General features: G+C 42.4%; 2 protein-coding genes across 2 annotated transcripts; both read right to left on the minus strand.

Annotated features, from left to right (window-relative positions):
• Window positions 1-1,141: 1,141 nt before the first annotated feature.
• On the minus strand, window positions 1,142-7,346 carry LOC115128307 (borealin-like). The gene is made up of 11 exons (XM_029658035.2): window positions 7,244-7,346; window positions 6,896-6,989; window positions 6,644-6,772; window positions 5,892-5,938; window positions 5,689-5,764; window positions 5,529-5,599; window positions 5,238-5,317; window positions 5,050-5,145; window positions 4,743-4,872; window positions 3,036-3,122; window positions 1,142-2,401 (listed from the first exon to the last, which is right to left on the minus strand). Exons 2-11 carry the CDS (start codon window positions 6,981-6,983, stop codon window positions 2,366-2,368), a joined length of 840 nt encoding a protein of 279 aa, XP_029513895.1. The 5' UTR covers window positions 6,984-6,989; window positions 7,244-7,346; the 3' UTR covers window positions 1,142-2,365.
• Window positions 7,347-16,047: 8,701 nt separating this feature from the next.
• Window positions 16,048-18,268, minus strand: LOC115128308 (claudin-7-like). Its single transcript, XM_029658036.2, has one exon. It carries the CDS (start codon window positions 17,325-17,327, stop codon window positions 16,629-16,631), a length of 699 nt encoding a protein of 232 aa, XP_029513896.1. The 5' UTR covers window positions 17,328-18,268; the 3' UTR covers window positions 16,048-16,628.
• Window positions 18,269-19,566: the final 1,298 nt, after the last annotated feature.

A 19,566-nucleotide genomic window follows, 5' to 3' on the forward strand; every position in this document is an offset into this window, starting at 1 on the left:
AGGTGCAGCATATAACAAACAGTCATAATGGCCTGTAAATGCTCGGATCTGGCCTTGATATGATCATAAATCCCTCATTCACTCACTCTTCCTGATGGAAGAGACTCCATTATCACCAATTCCCACACGTTGCACACGTTCAGTCCCGCTTAAATCACAGCTTTCCATTGAGCTCAGATGAAACTGCGTGACCATGTGGCTGGGAGCTCCCCTCCCGCTCCTTTTTATGTTATCGCTCTGTTCGTCTCAGCCTGACTGCAGACAGTCAGCCAATCTTCACCTTGGATCTATGCTTGTGTAGTAGTTCTCTCTATCGCTTTATTTTCCCCAGTACACTCATCTTAGTCATTATCGCCATGCCTTTGTTACCATGTTTCATCTCCCATTCATCCCTCTCTCCCAATGGCAAGACCCACCCATCCTCTCTACTGTTTTTTTTTTACCATCAAATGTACTTCCTCATCAACGGGTGATCTGTGTCTCACCCTGACAGATTTAAAGAAGGGCCATCCGACTGTGTTTTTGTGCTCAATCCACACTCAGCGAAACAGCCGTGGAGAATGATGTTAAACTGACATGGATCATTTTACCTTTTGGTGTTCGGGATAGAGGGTATTTGTTTGATTGACAGGAGGGAGTTATGGCTGGGCTTGAAACTACAGAACACAAAGCTGCTGTTTTAGAAAGGGCTCATATAGCAGTATGACACTGCCCCTTCGTGGTGGAATTGTGTATTACTCACATTGCACACAAAATATGTTCTGTATGCAATGTCTTAAAAGTGCCTACTGCATGCATTTAAACAACAAATTTAAAACCTAACAAGGGGTGGTGCAATATGGGTAATTGTTTTGCCAAAAGCCACATAAATAGCTTTCCCTGGAACGTTCTAGTTAGTTAAGCATTCATTTAGCAATTTATCTACTACTGCTTTGTCTTTATTTCTTTGTACAAGAGGGTATCTGGATGTTTTGGATTGTCACTCATCTACGTATCAACTCCACACTGAGTAACTTAATTTAATGGTTCCTATACATTTAGTTTTGCATTCTACAAAGAACTGGAGTTGTTTCTTGAACATCTGATTCCCCCCCCCAACTAAATTACCATTAAAATAAGTGCAGCGAGTTTGACAACGCAGCAGATTGAATCCCTGCTATGGTGGTATAAGAGTTTATTTATTTAAGCAGTCTGGCACCCCACACCCCAACGTTTCAATCAAGCTTCTACAAGCCCATATTTTTGTTACGCCGTGGCAGGGCTCCTTCTGCTGTGACCAGTATGACAGCTAGAGTTAATGGAAACATCTGAAGCTGTAGCTCATCGTCTAATGTACACTTTAAACATCAAAATGCAATGCATCTCGTGGAACGTAATCCTGTCAAACTGATACTTAGCGACAAATTGAATTCCAAGGGAACTTGATTTGCCTGGAGTCTTCATGAATAACGCACCCTCCAGAAACACAAATGAGCAGGTGGTCTCAGGGAATCTAAGCAGGCAAACAGTATTGTCTAGTTGTCTGTGATTACAGCATATTGAAGCGACGATGACAATGGGAAAACATGAAAAGGTGGTTGTATTTCTGTACTGTATTACCAGTACTACCCCAGGATCTTCATCTAGGCTATAAACAACCACCCCAAACAACAGCAAGCAGTGGTTCCCCAACTTCCACCACACAAATAAAAGACATTCACCAGAGAGTTGAAAGAGTTCACTTTGAGAAAAGTGAACAAAATGGCATATTTACATTAAAACAAAGTATTGTAAAATTTCACTGAATAATTCTAAAATGCATGGACCTCTTATTTCATGGACTGAACAGGCAGTTAACCCACTGCAGTTAACCCACTGTCCCCAGGCCGTCATTGAAAATAAGAATATGTTCTTAACTGACTTGCCTGGTTAAATAAAGGTAAGAAAAAAAGAAAAAAAATCCTCATCCACACTGTACAGTACAAGTTGAACTGGCAAACCTCAACCACAAGAGGGCAGACAAAGTGTTATTGATGAGACGAAGGCATGCAGCATATCCTTCTCTTTCACTCACAGGGCACACAAGTAACTTTCAAACATGTTAGACTATTCGAGGGGAAGTGTAGTTGGGGTTTATTAATGTTGCTCATTTTAAATGTATTTTATATGGAAGACTGCATCCCTGAAAAATAGCCTGTTCCAAGTATAGTCCCACGTGCTTGGCATCCATTTAAAAAAATGTAAACCATAACAATAAAGAGCGCTAACTACACAAAAGCAGACAGCTATTAACAACTATGTATTAAAAGAGAAATATACAGAGATTTTTTTTTTTGGGGGGGGGGGGGGGGGTCTTGTACAACAACAAAAAAAGACACTGAAGAGGTCATTCGGAGGATTCACACAGTGTTGTGAGGCGGTTCTGTGGAGAGAAAAGTGAACGTGAGTTATGGTAACAGCTACTGTTTACACACACGGGTTTGACATAGAAATCCACTTCAACACCGCTCGATAAACATGAGTAATATGTAAAACGCCATCATAGATGGATGTGTTCTGAAAGGAGACAGGTGGAGGATTATAATAGATACCGCATTATAAAAACAACCATACAATGTGCAATTCACATTTCTATATAACAAAATGCATAGCATTTACAGTACTGAAAGATGGCATGGCGTTACATTCAGGGTTGTTCTGAACAAAATGAGCACATACTGTGAGAATTTACCATGAAAGAAGTACCTGAATGCACACGCACACAACTCCCGTTTGTGCAAACCAAAATGACAATGCATTTCTCTAAAGTGCCTTGTGAAAGCTCAACACTTAGCTAGTCATGTTGGCAGAAGAATAATCTTTTAAATAGCACACCCTGATCCAGATATGTAATTGGACCGTAGATGTGCAAATGTAGTCTTTACTGTAATCTTTTCATTTGGAGATTGCCATAACCTGCTATTACGGTTATGCATAACGCATCCCTTTCTCTTCTGTTAGAAGCATGACATATGGATGTGGCCATATTGTATAGTTCTATTTGGTGAAGACCATACCTGAAGCAGACGGATGCTCCTCATGGCTGTCTCATCCAGCTGTCCCAGGTCCACAGTGTCCATCTGACTGGCCAGCAACTGAATGCACTGGAACAAAAAAAAAAACTCAGGTCAGCAGAGGAACTTTCTTAACACACATGAAATGTGCCAATCATGTCAACAAGTACTTTATAAAAATATATATAAATAAAAAAATACACACCCGCATACAAATGAGTGGATTCGGCTATTTCAGCCACACCCGTTGCTGACAGGTGTACAAAACTGAGCACACAGCCATACAATCTCCATACACAAATATTGTCACTGGAATTGCCTTCCTGAAGAGGTCAGTGACTTTCAAAGTGGCTCCATCATAGGATGCCACCTTTCCAACAAGTGAGTGTGTCAAATTTCTGCCCTGCTAGAGCTACCCCGGTCAACTGTAGGTGCTGTTATTGTGAAGTGAAAACATCTAGGAACAACAATGGCTCAGCCACAAAGTGGTAGGCCACAAGCTCACAGAACGGGACCGCTGAGTGCTGAAGCGTGTAAAAATGGTCTGTCCTCAGTTGAAACACTCACTACAGAGTTCCAAATTTCCTCTGGAAGCAACGTCAGCACAAGAACAGTTCGTTGGGAGCTTCATGAAATGGGTTTCCATGGCAAAGCAACCGCACAAGCCTAAGATCACAATGCGCAATGCCAAGCGTCGGCTGGAGTGGTGTTAAGCTCGCCGCCATTGGACTTTGGGGCAGTGGAAACGTGTTCTCTAGAGTGATAAATCACGCTTCACCATCCGGCAGGCCGATGGACGAATCTGGGTTTGGCGGATGCCAAGGAGAACCCTACCTGCCCAAATGCATAGTGCCAACTGTAAAGTTTGGTGGAGCAGGAATCATTATTCCCGGGGCTGTTTTTCATGGTTCGGGTCGCTTAGTTTCAACTTTGTGGAAGGCCCTTTCCTGTTTCAGCATAACAATGCAGCACAAAGCGAGGTCCATACAGAAATGATTTGTCGAGATCGGCGTGGAAGAACTTGAAAGGCCTGCAGAGAGCCCTGACATCAACCCCATCGAACACCTTTTGGATGAATTGGAACACTGACTGCGAGCCAGGCCTAATCACCCAACAACAGCGCTCGACCTCACTAAAGCTCTAATGAACTTGAAACTCTGAACCCGCTCCACTACAGCCCCGTCAATGTGAATGGGGGTGTGTTCGGACCTCCTTTTCCAGTAGTCCACGATCAGCTCCTTTGTCTTGCTCAAGTTGAGGGGGAGGTTGTTGTCCTGGCACCACACTGCTAGGTCTCTGACCTCTTCCCTTTAGGCTGTCTCCATCTTTTGCCAATATCAGTTATTTTTAAGTCTAGGTTCAATAGTTTATTTTTTACCCCCCCTTAGAGATTGTCAGTTGGATAGGTTCTCTGCAAGGTTTTGTATATCTTAACAGATGAGTATCTTTTTCTGACTCAAATAGGATTCCCTCAACATTGTGCTGATGACAATTCTTTCAGGTTGAAATTTCATTATATAAAACAAGCTGCATATATTTGAAAATGTCTACATTGGTCAATCCAAAATAGTTTTTTTTCTTGAATGTCATGGAAATAATTGTACACATGTAGCATCAACAGTCAGAGGGGCTAGTGAGGGTATTTAGCCAAGTCAGATGGTCGTGCATACTGTTCAGTACGGATCAGTCTAAAAATGGAAGGCTGCTTACCTCTCCATTCCCCACAGGGACATTGATGACGATATCATTACCGTCTCCTGAGATGGGGGAGCCGTTGACCGAGATACTGTAAACCCTCTCCTTGTGGCGGGGTATCCTCAACGCTGGGGTCTTGGGAAGTCTGGGAAATATGACGACAACAAGTCAAGCAGTGGTACCCAGTGTTGCTTTGAGGGCCTGTGTGTCCCAACTGGAACATTTTACTAGGGGAAAGACTGGATAGACCGTTCTCTAACAACCAGCTTTAGGCAAAAATGGTCATGGACAAGCCACAGAACATTACCTACTGCCACTTTACCTGGAGTCAAAGCGTGGTGTGATGAGAGGGGTAGTGCCCATGAGGGAACTGTCCAACATGTTCCTGGAAGGAGTGACCAGTGGCTTCCTACTGGACCTGAAGTGGCAAATTAATATTAGCAAGTCATTTTTGTACAACCATAAAACACACACAAAAATATTTTCAGATTCCAGCTGAAAGGGTCTTACTTTCTGATGGACGAGTTCCGCTTGCTGACTGACAGTACTTTGGCTCTCTTTGACGTTGGAGGTTTCCTAGTTGATTTACCCTGAGAAACAGAAGAAATGGGCGATGAGGCAACAGTGCAAGTCTTCAGCTTGAGCTAGACATGGCTTGGTACTAATAATGACTTGAGCCATCATTTGGAATAAAAATGCAAGAGCCTAAAAGAAAGGAGACTATTGAGGGCTACATTGAGTCTTAAACTAAACACACGGTAAGTCTCCCTAACCTTGCAGAAAAAACAATACAGCACTAACCTTCCCGGTGGCCGTAAAAGTGTTCTCCTCATCCTCTGAACTTGTCATGGCTCCACCCCTTTTCAACTTTGCTGCAGAGGGGAGCAGAGTAACTTTAACATCCAGTGGGATTCAAAGGAGACACACAACCTATAACAACTGGTATATAGCAAATACTTACCTTTTTTAACAGTCTTGGGGGGAATAGTATGGACTTCAGCCATAACACTCTCCACTTGGGCAGCCTCCTCTACTTTCTGGAAGTAGACAAATAAGAGTGAAGAGCGACTCTGGCTGGGTGGCATTTTCTGTGGTGTCAAAACCATGGCCTGACTTAAAAACCAACAGTTTATGAATTATTCTATTTTAATTTAGAAAACCCACCTTGGCATCCTCCACTGGTGACACGGGTGACTTTGGTTTCTCTGACCCTGAAGGGATGAAGGAGAAGTGTCAGTTCGTCAGATAAAACATATCTCTAACCCACCTTTCGCCAAATCAAAATCATATGTCACGTGTGCCGAATACAACCGGTGTAGGCCTTACCGTGAAATGCTTACTTGAGCCCTCAACCAATGATGCAGTTAAGATAAAAATAAGAGTTAAAATAGTATCTACATTTTACCCAAAATAAAGTCTAACAAAAAGTTACAATAAAATAAATAACAAGTGAGGCTATATACAGGGGGTAACGGAACAGAGTCAATGTGCAGGGTACAGGTTAGCCGAGGTAAAGTGACTATGCATAGATAATAAACAGCGAGTAGGGCGGCATGTAGCCTAGTGGTTAGAGTTTTGGCCCAGTAACCGAGAAGTTGCTAGATCGAATCCCCGAGCTGACAAGGTAAAAATCTGTCTTTCTGCCCCTGAATAAGGCAGTTAACCCACTGTTTCCATGCCATCATTGTAAATATAAATGTTGTTAAATGACTTCTAGTTTAAAAAAAAAAAAATGTTTAAACATTTAAAAAGCAGCAGCACAAAAGGAGAGGGTCAATGCAGATAGTCCAGGTAGCCATTTGATTAACTGTTCAACAGTCCTATGGCTTGTGGGTAGAAGCGGTACCGCTTGCTGTGCGGTAGCTGAGAGAACAGTCAGGTGCATGCTTCTTCACTTAGCTAGCTAGCTAACTTACCACAATGCTCAAGCCAGTTCATCTGTCTCACTGCCTTTGGCAGCTTAATCACAGCCATGTTGTAGAAGTTGTCTGCATCTTTCAGGAGGCTGTTTGTCTTCTCCTTCAGCCTTTCAACTACGGTTTTAACTGCAAAGACAACGTGTGATTGGATAAGTTACACCAAAGTGAATTCACAAACGGTGGTTTCTGTTCATATAACGTTAATGGCTAGCAGCCAACTTGCATCTACATGTTCTTTGTCATCCATACCCTCACTGTCGAAATCTTCGAGAAAAGCCTCCAATTTGTCCAACTTGGGGTTTTTACGTTGTTTGGTCGTCCTCTTTGGTCGTCCCATGACTCTCTGTACATTGGAAACGTACACTAAATTAGTAATGGAGCTTGGGCTAGCAAAACGGGTAACAATGTTGCTAGTTACTGTTAGCTAGCCCCTTTCCGGAAATGTTGTTAGCTAGGCTACGTTAACGTTAGTAGTTAGCCAGATTGAAGCTACTCCGTTTAAAAATGACTGTTTCATTTCAGATTTGAAATACATACAATGCAATGTTAATCTAAACAGTGAGATTGTTTGACAAATGTAATTTCATTGTGATTTACCTGGCGATGTTTTCTTTATTTTCTAGTTAGCGAGTTAATCCTGCTGCCTCCCTCTCTTTCCAGTTGGCGAAATTTTCAAATTTACACGCAGACGCAGACAATGCCGGAGACCAGCCAATGAGGATACGCTTTCGCTTGGCGTCATTTTTTACCTATAATTTCGAAGAACGTTCATGTTTACGTCACTTGTCCTGAACGTGAACTAGGATGCCTGCGTTATTGTCGCGTAACCAAGTATTGAGAAAAAAAAAGCTTGGAGAACAATCAAGAAAGTATGTAATTCAGTGTTGGCTGAATGCAAGCCTTTAATGGTTTCACTTGGAAACATAGAAGAGCAGTTGAGGGCGTTTCAAAAGATCCAAATCGCCAACACCTCTCTTCACACTTTTCCTGATCTGCACCAGCGTCTTCACTTCAAGCTCCTACAGGGCAGTATACATAATGTAAGATACATGGTAGCTCACTCCATAAACTCATGAGAGAGCTTGAACACATTTTGTAACCACAGATGACCTTCTTATTTGGCCCTCTTATTTCTCTCCAGTCTGTGCGAGATGCTATCAGTAATCAGGTGTCTGGTGCGTTCCTGTTGTATGAGCAGAATCTCGACACCCTTGCTACCTACAACCCAGAGATCTGCAGTCCATCCATCGCTTGGAGTGGCTTCAGGATGCGGGGCATTACTGTCATCAACAGTATCCTTTCTGTGTCACTGTATTACTGTACCATTACTAATGATGCACAATAAATGGTCATTGTGAGCATGCCACTAGACTGCATACTGCCGAGGAAGGCTTGATGCTGAAACGCATCACTTCCGTGTGTGGCATTATAAATCTTGAAATCTACCATTTGGTAAAGGTTGTTTCAATTGTTGATTTGTGTGAGAAAGATAGTTTATCATCATCTGCGTGCACAGGTTCCTGAGAAGAAAGAACGTGCTGCAGACACTGAGGGCTGATGACCCCTGCCTTCTGGAAACTGCTCCCAAGAGAGATCTGGGTCCCTGAAAACAGTGAAGAAGAGAGCATATCAGGTAAACCCATATATGGTGCTCTATTTTCCATATATCCAGTGCCTTCAAAAAGTATTCACACTCCTGGACCTTTTTCCCCATTTTGTAGTTACAAAGTGGGATTAAAATGGATTTAATTGTCATTTTTGTCAACGAGCTACACAATAGTCTAATGTCAAAGTGGAAGAAAAAGGCTTACTTTAAAAAATATATATGTATGAAAAATAAGACACTAATATATCTTGATCAGATACGTATTTACATCCTGAGTCAATAAAATGAATGAATGACATTGTATTTGTTCTCAAATCACCACATGGTAATCCATCCCTTATGGGATTAATTGACACATTTAACAAACACTATAATAATTCACTGTGGTAATGAAATGATCATTCTTCTTCCGGTGTTCTCTGCATTGCGCAACACAAAAAGAGTGAAAAAACCCCACAATACATCAATACATAAGTCAATAAGGTTATCCAAACAATAATTACATCCCTAGAGCAGTGCAATAATACACATACATACAGTTGAAGTCTCACCATACACGCCTTCCATCTCACCTCAGTGTTCCCAGCCCACATCCCCTGTTATTTCAAATAGAGTTGCAAACTTGCGTACACCTAAAAAAAAAAGTAACGTACTGCTCTGTTATGAACATGTTAGTTTTTAAAATACCTCTTAGCACCCCACACTCCTGCTGAATAGTCCAGAACAGGACACACGCATGTCTAATACAGTTTGGAGTACTTTGTTTGTTTTTTTTCACCATTATTTAACCAGGTAGGCTAGTTGAGAACAAGTTCTCATTTGCAACTGCGACCTGGCCAAGATAAAACATAGCAGTGTGAACAGACAACACAGAGTTACACATGGAGTAAACAATTAACAAGTCAATAACGCAGTAGAGAAAAACGTGGCATAACCAATATCTTTGAGTGTTTTAGTTTTTCCTGGAACTCCCCCAAGAGCTCTACTCGCTGAGTCGGCCAGAGCAGACGTTGCTTATAGAAAGGTCATATGTTCATCAATGAAAAAAGACCCAAATATTTATAAATGCTAGTAAACTTCAGAAAGTCTTCACCAAAACAAAACTGAAAAACACTTCTCTTAATGCATTTTAGAAAACCAGCACTATCTGTGTTTTTGTCTGGTTAATCTTTTAATCGGTGTTAAAGTCTCCGTCTTTTACACCAATTGACTGCACATGATAACATGTTCTGCAGGTCTTCAGTTTCTGCCATCAAAATAATATCATCGGCATATAAAAAGGATACTTAGCATTTCATCATCTTACTCCAATATTTAACTGTTTCATTTATGTTGCCAAATCCTTCATAAACAAAGCAAACATGTTTTACACTCGAGGGTGTGGGAAACCAATCTGTACGTTATTCATTAACACTCACACAAGCAATTGGTACTTTGTAAAGAGACTGGATTGCTTGATAGGGGTTGATGGGAAATTTTGTCTTTAACAAACTATAGGCTAAAAGATCCCTATTTACAAAATCAAAAGCTTTCTGGAAATCAATTAAAACATGCAAAAGTAGGCTTCTCATGATGTAATCTATTTATTGTACAGACCGAGAAGATATGATCTATACAGGCTCTGGATTTACATTTACGTCATTTAGCAGACGCTCTTATCCAGAGCGACTTACAAATTGGTGCGTTCACCTTAAGACATCCAGTGGAACAGCCACTTTACAATAGTGCATCTAAATCTTTTAAGGGGGGGTGAGAAGGATTACTTTATCCTATCCTAGGTATTCCTGAAAGAGGTGGGGTTTCAGGTGTCTCCGGAAGGTGGTGATTGACTCCGCTGTCCTGGCGTCGTGAGGGAGTTTGTTCCACCATTGGGGGGCCAGAGCAGCGAACAGTTTTGACTGGGCTGCGCGGGAACTGTACTTCCTCAGTGGTAGGGAGGCGAGCAGGCCAGAGGTGGATGAACGCAGTGCCCTTGTTTGGGTGTAGGGCCTGATCAGAGCCTGGAGGTACTGAGGTGCCGTTCCCCTCACAGCTCCATTTACAAAAATCCCTTTGTTCTTCCACCAGAATGTTTTGGTCCTCCAAAAATGTAATTAGCCTATTGTTGAGGATGGATGAATATAATTTATAAACCATACTTAATAAACTTATGCCTCTATAGTTCAGTGGTACTCTAGGGTCATTTTTTTTAAAGATTTGGGAATGGGATTCACTATAGACCTTTTCCAAGTGGATGGCAGTATACTGTACTCAAAACACATTTGGAGCAAATCATATAGGACATAAATTAATTTAGGGGATTTTAAAATCTCATCAGGCAGTTCATCAATACCAAACGCTTCCCCATTTTTTGCAGCGTCAATCACCTTCTTAACTTCTGCCGTAGACAGCTCCTCATTTAAATACGGGTTACATACAGTTGAAGTCGGAAGTTTACATACACTTAGGTTGGAGTCATTAAAACTTGTTTTTCAACCACTCCACATTTCTTGTTAACAATCTATAGCTTTGGCAAGACGGTTAGGACATCCACTTTGTGCACGACACAGGTAATTTTTACAATTGTTTACAGACAGATTATTTCACTGTATCACAATTCCAGTGGGTCAGAAGTTTACATACACTAAGTTGACTGTGCCTTTAAACAGCATGGAAAATTATGTCATGGCTTTAGAAGCTTCTGCTAGGCTAATTTACATCATTTGAGTCAATTGGAGGTGTACCTGTGGATGTATTTCAAGGCCTACCTTCAAACTCAGTGCCCCTGTGCTTGACATCATGGGAAAATCAAAAGAAATCAGCTAAGACCTCAGAAAAAAAATTGTACAGTCGTGGCCAAAAGTTGAGAATGGCACAAATATTAATTTCCACTAAGTTTGCTGCTTCAGTCTCTTTAGATATTTTTGTCAGATGTTACTATGGAATACTGAAGTATAATTACAAGCATTTCATAAGTGTCACAGTTTTTTATTGACAATTACATGAAGTTGATGCAAAGTGTCAATATTTGCAGTGTTCACCCTTCTTTTTCAAGACCTCTGCAATCCGCCCTGGTATGCTGTCAATTAACTTCTGGGCCACTGATGGCAGCCCATTCTTGCATAATCAATGCTTGGAGTATGTCAGAATTTGTGGGTTGTTGTTTGTCCACCCGCCTCTTGAGGATTAACCACAAGTTCTCAATGGGATTGAGGTTTCCTGGCCATGGACCCAAAATATTGATGTTTTGTTCCCCGAGCCACTTAGTTATCACTTTTGCCTTATGGCAAGGTGCTCCATCATGCTGGAAAGGGCATTGTTTGTCACCAAACTGTTCCTGGATGTTTGGGAGGATGTGTTGGTACCATTCTTTATTCATGGCTTTGTTCTTAGGCAAAATTGTGAGTGAGCCCACTCCCTTGGCTGCGAAGCAACCCCACACATGAATGGTCTCAGGATGCTTTACTGTTGGCATGACACAGGACTGATGGTAGCGCTCACCTTGTCTTCTCCGGACAAGCTTTTTTCTGGAGGACCCAAACAATCGGAAAGTGGACTTTACCCCAGTCCTCAGCAGCCAATCCCTGTACCTTTTGCAGAATATCAGTCTGTCCCTGATGTTTTTCCTGGAGAGAAGTGGCTTCTTTGCTGCCCTTCTTGACACCAGGCCATCCTCATAAAGTCTTCGCCTCACTGTGCGTGCAGATGCACTCACACCTGCCTGCTGCCATTCCTGAGCAAACGCTGTACTGGTGGTGCCCCGATCCCGCAGCTGAATCAACTTTAGGAGACGGTCCTGGCGCTTGCTGGACTTCCTTGGGTGCCCTGCTGCCTTCTTCACAACACTTGAACCGCCCTCCTTGAAGCTCTTGATGATCTGATAAATGGTTGATTTTGGGGCAATCTTACTAGCAGCAATATCCTTGCCTGTGAAGCCCTTTTTGTGCAAAGCAATGATGACAGCACGTGTTTCCTTGCAGGTAACCATGGATGACAGAGGAAGAACAATGATTCCAAGCACCACCCTCCTTTTGAAGTTCCAGTCTGTTATTCCAACTCAATCAGCATGACAGAGTGATCTCCAGCCTTGTCCTTGTCAACACTCACACCTGTGTTAACGAGAGAATCACTGACATGATGTCAGCTGGTCCTTTTGTGGCAGGGCTGAAATGCAGTGGAAATGTTTTTTGGGGGGGATTCAATTCATTTGCATGGCAAAGAGGGACTTTGCAATTCATCTGATCACTCTTCATAACATTCTGGAGTATATGCAAATTGCCATCATACAAACTGAGGCAGCAGACTTTGTGAAAATTAATATTTGTGTCATTCTCAAAACTTTTGGCCACGACTGTAGACCTCCACAAGTCTGGTTCATCCTTGGGAGCAATTTCCAAACGCCTGAAGGTATCACATTCATCTGTGCAAACAATAGTAAGCAAGTACAAACACCATGGGACCACGCAGCCATCATACCGCTCAGGAAGGAGATGCGTTCTGTCTCCTAGAGATGAATGTACTTTGGTGTGAAAAGTGCAAATCAATTCCAGAACAACAGCAAAGGACCTTGTGAAGATGCTGGAGGAAACAGGTACAAAAGTATCTATATCCACAGTAAACCAGACTATGGTTTGCAACTGCACATGTGGACAAAGATCATACTTTTTGGAGAAATGTCCTCGGGTCTGATGAAACAGGAGGCTTGCACGCCGAAGAACATCATCCCAACTGTGAAGCACCGGGGTGGCAGCATCATGTTGTGGGGGTGCTTTGCTGCAGGAGGGACTGGTGCTCTTCACAAAAGAGATGGCATCATGAAGAATGAAAATTATGTGGATATATTGACGCAACATCTCAAGACATCAGTCAGGAAGTTAAAGCTTGGTCGCAAATGGGTTTTCTAAATGGACAATGACCCCAAGCATACTTTCAAAGTTGTGGCAAAATGGCTTAAGGACAACAAAGTCAAGGTATTGGAGTGGCCATCACAAAGCCCTGACCTCAAGCCCATAGAAACTTTGCGGGCAGAACTGAAAAAGCATGTGCGAGCAAGGAGGCCTTCAAACCTGACTCAGTTACAGTAGCTCTGTCAGGAGAAATGGGCCAAAATTCCCCCAACTTATTGTGGGAAGCTTGTGGAAGGCTATCCGAAACGTTTGACCCAAGTTAAACTATTTAAAGGCAATGCTACCAAATACTAATTGAGTGTATGTAAACTTCTGACCCACTGGGAATGTGATGAAAGACATAAAAGCTTAAATCATTCTCAACTATTATTCGGACATTTCATATTCTTAAAATAAAGTGGTGATCCTAACTGACCTAAGACAGTGAATTTTTACTAAGATGAAATGTCAGGAATTGTGAAAAACTGAGTTTAAATGTATTTGGCTGAGGTGTATGTGAACGACCGACTTCAAATGTAGATAAGAGGGTTCTAGCATTGTATTTTCCAATTTAGTTCTCAGGAAACATACGTCTTTATTAAAATCTTCCTCAAAATGTCACATTTTCGTTACCTGAGAACAAGCAAGCAAACCCCTTCTCCCACTCCTTAAGTACCTGTGTAATATCAGAATTCAGTCCCCTGTGCCATGACTTCCATTGGAATTTTCTTATGTCCTTTTGGGCCTAACTTGTTTATTTGGCGCCAAAACTGTAACTGCATCATCTACCAATAGGTGCCCTCCTTTGTGAACCACTGGAAAACATCCCTGGTCGAATCTGTGCTTGAAATTCACTGCTCGACTGAGGGACCTTACACATAGTTGTATGTGTAGGATGCGGTAGTATTTTGAAAATCATGTTAAAATCCTATTGCACACAGTGAGTCCATGCAACTTATTGTTTCCTGTTAAGCACATTTTTACTCCAACTTATTTAGGTTTGCCATCACAAAAGGGTTGAATACTTTGAGGTAAGCTTTCATTTCTTATTCATTTGTAAACATTTCTAAAAACTTATTTCCACTTGGACATTATGGGGTATTGTGTGGCATTATCTCAATGCAATCCATTTTAAATTCAGGCTGTAACAACAAAATGTGGAAAAGTCAAGGGGTGTGTATACTTTCTGAAGGCATTGTAATTACCCTCACTGAATTTAATAAACTAATGTAGTTATTCCACACCGTTTAAGTGTCCTTTTTCATTGAGTCCTAGTAAAAATGAGAACTACAAGATGTTCGCAAGAGGACTACTCGGTGGATGTGATTGTAGACAAAACATTTTTTTAAAGACTCAGTAATGGCTTGAAGGGTAAAGGAACAGACTGGGTTCGGGTTGACTTAGACTTTGGATGTGTCAACCCTGATCGGAGCAGAGCACCTGGATGTGAACAAGGCAGAGGACCATGAGGTAGACAGAGCATGTTAGAATTGTCACAGAGCTCTGCTACAACAGCAAAGACCAGGGCCCATATTCACAAAGCATCTCCGGTACGGTAAAAGGTTCAAGGAATCCCGATAAAACTTGTTTTTAAAACAATCAAAAAAAACTCCCAGCTCAGAGGAGAACTTAAGACAATGCCCAGACAAACTCTCAGCTGGAAATCACGACAGTATGAGGTACCGCAAAGGAAAGATAGTGAGGACATTAATTGACATTGTTGCAAATGATGGGGGAAAAACTTCAGACAACCACGGTGAATGTGACTGTACATGTTAATGTTGAAATGGGAAAACGTTTGATATAATTTCACATGACACAATCACTTCTCTTATCGCCTAATATATTGGCATGCATCTTTTTTTTTTTTACCAATTCTGATGGTTGTTAAAAGCATCATTGACAATATTGCAGTTATATCAAAACACTCGTCACTCCCGTTTTAAAAACGAATTTGCTTTGGCACAGTCGGCCTCAAGTCACTTGCCAATAATGTTTCATACAACTCGTGAAAGGTCATCGTTATCGACCACAATCAAAGGCAACATAATTCCTCAAGTGCCCAATTTAGGCATCTTAAAAAATAAAAATACAACGTGGTATTGCACTCAACGGATAACTTGAAATACCGATGTAATTCAATAATGGAAATACATTTATTTATTAACCTATTTGTTATAAGTATTTAGGCATATAATCTGAAATCATCGGTAGAGGCACAAGAGATACTTTTGCATATACTGTAGATCTAGATTATTTATGGATTGACGATATACAATTAGAAAACACAAACGACTCCAAAGCAATTGCATGTGGCACAGGAACCACTGACTCACTGGATTATTGATCAAGACATCCGCTGGTAATTTAACTGTTTAGGACAGCTCATGAGGGGTCCTAAATATCTGTCGACTAGGTGTGACTTTTATGACTAGAGGCTTCACGCATTGCTTTTATTTTTTACCCATAAAAGAACGAGTAAAATGTCTCTATTCTCAGCATTTATGACCAATTGTCTATTCTGAGATGCTTTGTGGATATGGGCCCTGAGCTAGAATAGTAGAACTTCTGACTAAGCGAAAATAAATGTGGAAAAAACAATGAAATTAAATGATAAATAACATTTTAACATGTTTTTCTTTCTCCAACTATCTGGTTTATTCAGGATGGCGGCCCCTTTCCCTCACCTCACATGGTTTGCCCTTGCTGCCCTGAAAGATACAATTAATTTGACAGGAATTCCAAACAGCCTGTAAGAGGGCTAGATTGATCCATCACTATGTGCAAAGGGAACACTTTCTGTTTGGAGTTGTGCACAGCTGAACATTGAGCACATGACACCTTCAATATTCTGGGCAAACTTCAAAACACCATCAGTTTGTCATGAACTATAACAATATGGAAGGAAAAAGTTCAAACTTACTAAAATACCCTTGGAATAAAACAGTTTATTCTGTTACAATTTTGACTTATTCAAACTCAATGAAGTAGTGCCGAGACTGAATTATTTCACAGATTTAATAGTCATCTGAGAAGAATTGTGAAAGAAATCACTCCAGTCTTCACACCACAAGTCACAAAACCATAACATCTTAAAGGTGTTTAAGGTGATTGATGTCGTGTCTTCCAGGCAGAATATTGTGATCTGTCCACGCACTAATACCAAATATCACAGTGTAATAAAGTCAATAAGGGAATACTACATGAGGCGGATAATGATAGGCATTATGGAAACAGCCTCAATTATATATATATATATATAAATATAAAATTGAGGCCGTGACAAAATACATTTGAAATAAATATTTACAGTACATCAAAATGCATCACGGTAGAAGAATGCGAGAGAACTGCAGAGTAGAGTTTCAAATCTAATGCGTCACAACACCTCCACTACAGTCAAGTCACAGTTTTTCCTTCTCCAGCCTTCTACTTCCTCTTCTCGTTCTCAACCTTGCGCCTTCCCATACTCCAACCCTGTTGACATTCTTCTTCACATCTTTTCTCTGGACTACACGTATTCCTTTAGGGGCACGCTGTTGGAGGTGATCGGTTTCGGAGGATCAGGTGCGAGGGGGGAGGGGCGCGTGTTAGGAAAGCGCCGGCCCATGTACCCCCGGCGGTACTCCCCTCCTCCGCTCTCGATATGGGGGCAGGTGCTGCTCAGCACGGCCCCGCTGATCATCAGAATAACCGCAGATGCCCAGCCCAGGTAGATCGCCTGGCCCAGCTCTCGCTTGTACATGACAGGAACTTTGGGGTTGTAGAAGTCCTGGACCACAGTGTTGGCGGTCCAGGAGACTGGCACCAGCACGCACAGGCCCGTCAGGATGAATAGCACGCCGCCGGAGAGGGCGATGCCTGCCTTGGCGCGGCGGTCGTCACCAGCGCACGTGGTGCATTTCATTCCACAGCAGGACACGGTGCAGGACAGCCAGCCCAGGAAAATTGCCACACACATGAGGGCACGAGCTGCCTGGAGGTCCGGGGGCAGAGCCAGAATGGAGTCGTAGGTCTTGCACTGCATGTGGCCCGTGGCCTGGTAGATGCAGTTCATCCAGATGCCCTCCCACTTGATCTCGGAGGTGAGGATGTTGCTGCCGATGAAGGCGGACACCTTCCACTGAGGCAAGGCCGTCACAGCGATGGCCATGACCCAACCTGTTACCGCACAGGTGAAGCTGATCAATTGCATGCCTGTGTTGACCATGATGGCTGCTCTTGATGTCTTCTGACCACCTGAAACTGACCTTTACCCTTGTCTATGTCTTCTTTCTCACGTCAAGGGCCACTCCTTTGCTATAACTGCCTGCTCTGTCTGGGCCTTTCACAATCCTGAATTTGAGTCACTCACTGTCCTTTTCTGAAATTACTTTCCTTTCTCAAGCTTCTTATGTCTCCGTTTCTTTTCAACATCTGGTCAGATGTCTTCAATGTAGCTTTTATTTTTTAACTCTGAGGTTTTTCCCCCAGTGATCGGAGTGACAGGTGGTGGCAGAGGGAGAGAAGACTCCATTGCTTTCCTCCCTCTATCTATTGAAATGATTCATTATTTAAGAACCAATGACTGTGCAGCCACCTGTGGCAGCTCCCCTATTTTGGATTGATTGAGCTTCGGAGACGTCACCATCAGACCCAGTGGGTTTGTGCGTAGGGTACAATTGGATGTCAGCAGTTCTGGCCCTGTAACCTCACACTAACCCAAGCGCGGAGCTGATTACATGAAAAGTGTCTATTACCCCACAGGTTTGGTGTGGCCTTACCTAGATGGGTCATGCCAATAGAACCTGATACTCGATCAAGGGACATCACTGAAGATGTACGCCATCGCTGGATGGCAAAAACAACTGATACAGTCCCATGAGCAAAGAGGTTCCACAGAAGGTAAACAAAACAAAAAGGCCGATGTCTTGATAAAGCGCAAATAAGGGCTTGGTCCAATTCTGGCCTTTGTCCAAGTGCATCCAAACTATGCCTCTAAATGCACTAAAGCTTGATGGTTGATGCAAAACAAGTTTCACCGCTAAAGCTTAAAAAATTGAGTTACGGTGTCTTGGCGAACAAAGCCTTGGAAAATGAAGCGGCAGACCTCAGCTGCCGCTGGCGCCTGCTGGAGTGTCTTCGTCACAAAGGGCTCAGCCTGCCGAAGCCACTTCAGACTCTACGCAGGTTCAGCTTTCTGCCCCCCCCCCCCCACACACACACACCCAATTGGGTCAGTCCAACCCAGGTGTTAGGGTTGATAGTAGGTAAGACTACTTAGTCAGACTGCCAGGTAAGTGGAATAGTCAGTCCGTCCCTCCCATCTTCAGAACAGCCTCAGTTTACTGTCAACCTGTGAGAGCAACACTGTGTGCCTGGAGAGAGGGAACGAGACAGTACAGGGGGAGGGAGAGAGTGGTATCTGTAGGTCGATCAATAAACAAAGCCAATCCAGGGGGCCCATACAATGGGTCTTAAATGCTCTGCTTTTCTCTAAAGGAGCATTTTACATCTGTTTTATGTCTGGGGTTGCAGCAAAAGGAAGAGATGGCTAAAAAGGGGGCTAGGTGGAGTGGATGTTGTGTGTGAGCAGAATGAACCGGACTACAAAGCTGAACACCCTCATGAGAAATACAGGTCAGGTGTAAGCATTCACTTTCCATCAAAGGTGGTGTTACCTAAACAAGTGCTATTAAAATGTATAAATTGAGGTAGTTTGATTCTTTCACTCTTGGATGAAAATATGGTGACAAATAAAATGGCGGATATCCCACTTTATGGATTATAATCAATGGATTTACACTTACTGCTGCCTTCAGTTACAACTGTGTATACTGGCCAATAGCCCAACTGTGATGAGAACAAATTAAAATTTAATTTCTGCTCACGACATCATTGATCCTTGGTGTGCCTATGTTGATGAATTAAATATGGCAACAAGATCCGCGGTTTGAGTTTCCCCTTCTTGTGTGAGTAGGACCTCTCCTTGACAACGGTGGTCATGACAACAGCACAGGAGCGGGGGAAAGGGGAGCGGGGGAAAGAGGAGCAGAGGCAAAGGATAGCTGTCTATTGTGAATGAGACATGTTTACCTGTGGTACTACATTTGATGAATACCACAGCATAAGAAATCCACTGGAGCCATTAGCGCACACACGAAAGTCAAAAGAAATGATTGACAAATATATTGCCAGGTTTCCATTGATTTGTCTAGTCGGTGCTTCAAAAGGCTGTACACACAATGTTTTACAGAACAGGATGTGTGCGCATACACCCGAACACACATAAGTAGTACATTTAAGATGGACATCCCCGAGTGTATTCATCTCTGAGATAGAACTATCAGCTGACCACATTACTTATTGTCCCAAGTCAACAAATGCTGTCAACAAGTACCCTAAAGACTTCAGATTTTTATCTTTGGAACATGATACAGTGGCATTGTCATAAAGTGACAGCTTCTTAT

Source organism: Oncorhynchus nerka, linkage group LG4, assembly GCF_034236695.1.
Source record: "Oncorhynchus nerka isolate Pitt River linkage group LG4, Oner_Uvic_2.0, whole genome shotgun sequence".
Lineage (NCBI taxonomy): Eukaryota > Metazoa > Chordata > Actinopteri > Salmoniformes > Salmonidae > Oncorhynchus > Oncorhynchus nerka.

Bases quoted from the DNA above. Each gene is read 5' to 3' on its own strand.
- LOC115128307 (XM_029658035.2), bottom strand. From the start codon at position 6,983: ATGGGACGACCAAAGAGGACGACCAAACAACGTAAAAACCCCAAGTTG. The intron at 5,939-6,643 runs GTAAGTTAGCTA...TCATCCCTTCAG, and splicing joins GAACTGGCTTGAGCATTGTG to GGTCAGAGAAACCAAAGTCA. The intron at 5,146-5,237 runs GTAAGACCCTTT...TTGCCACTTCAG, and splicing joins CGGAACTCGTCCATCAGAAA to GTCCAGTAGGAAGCCACTGG.
- LOC115128308 (XM_029658036.2), bottom strand. From the start codon at position 17,327: ATGGTCAACACAGGCATGCAATTGATCAGCTTCACCTGTGCGGTAACA.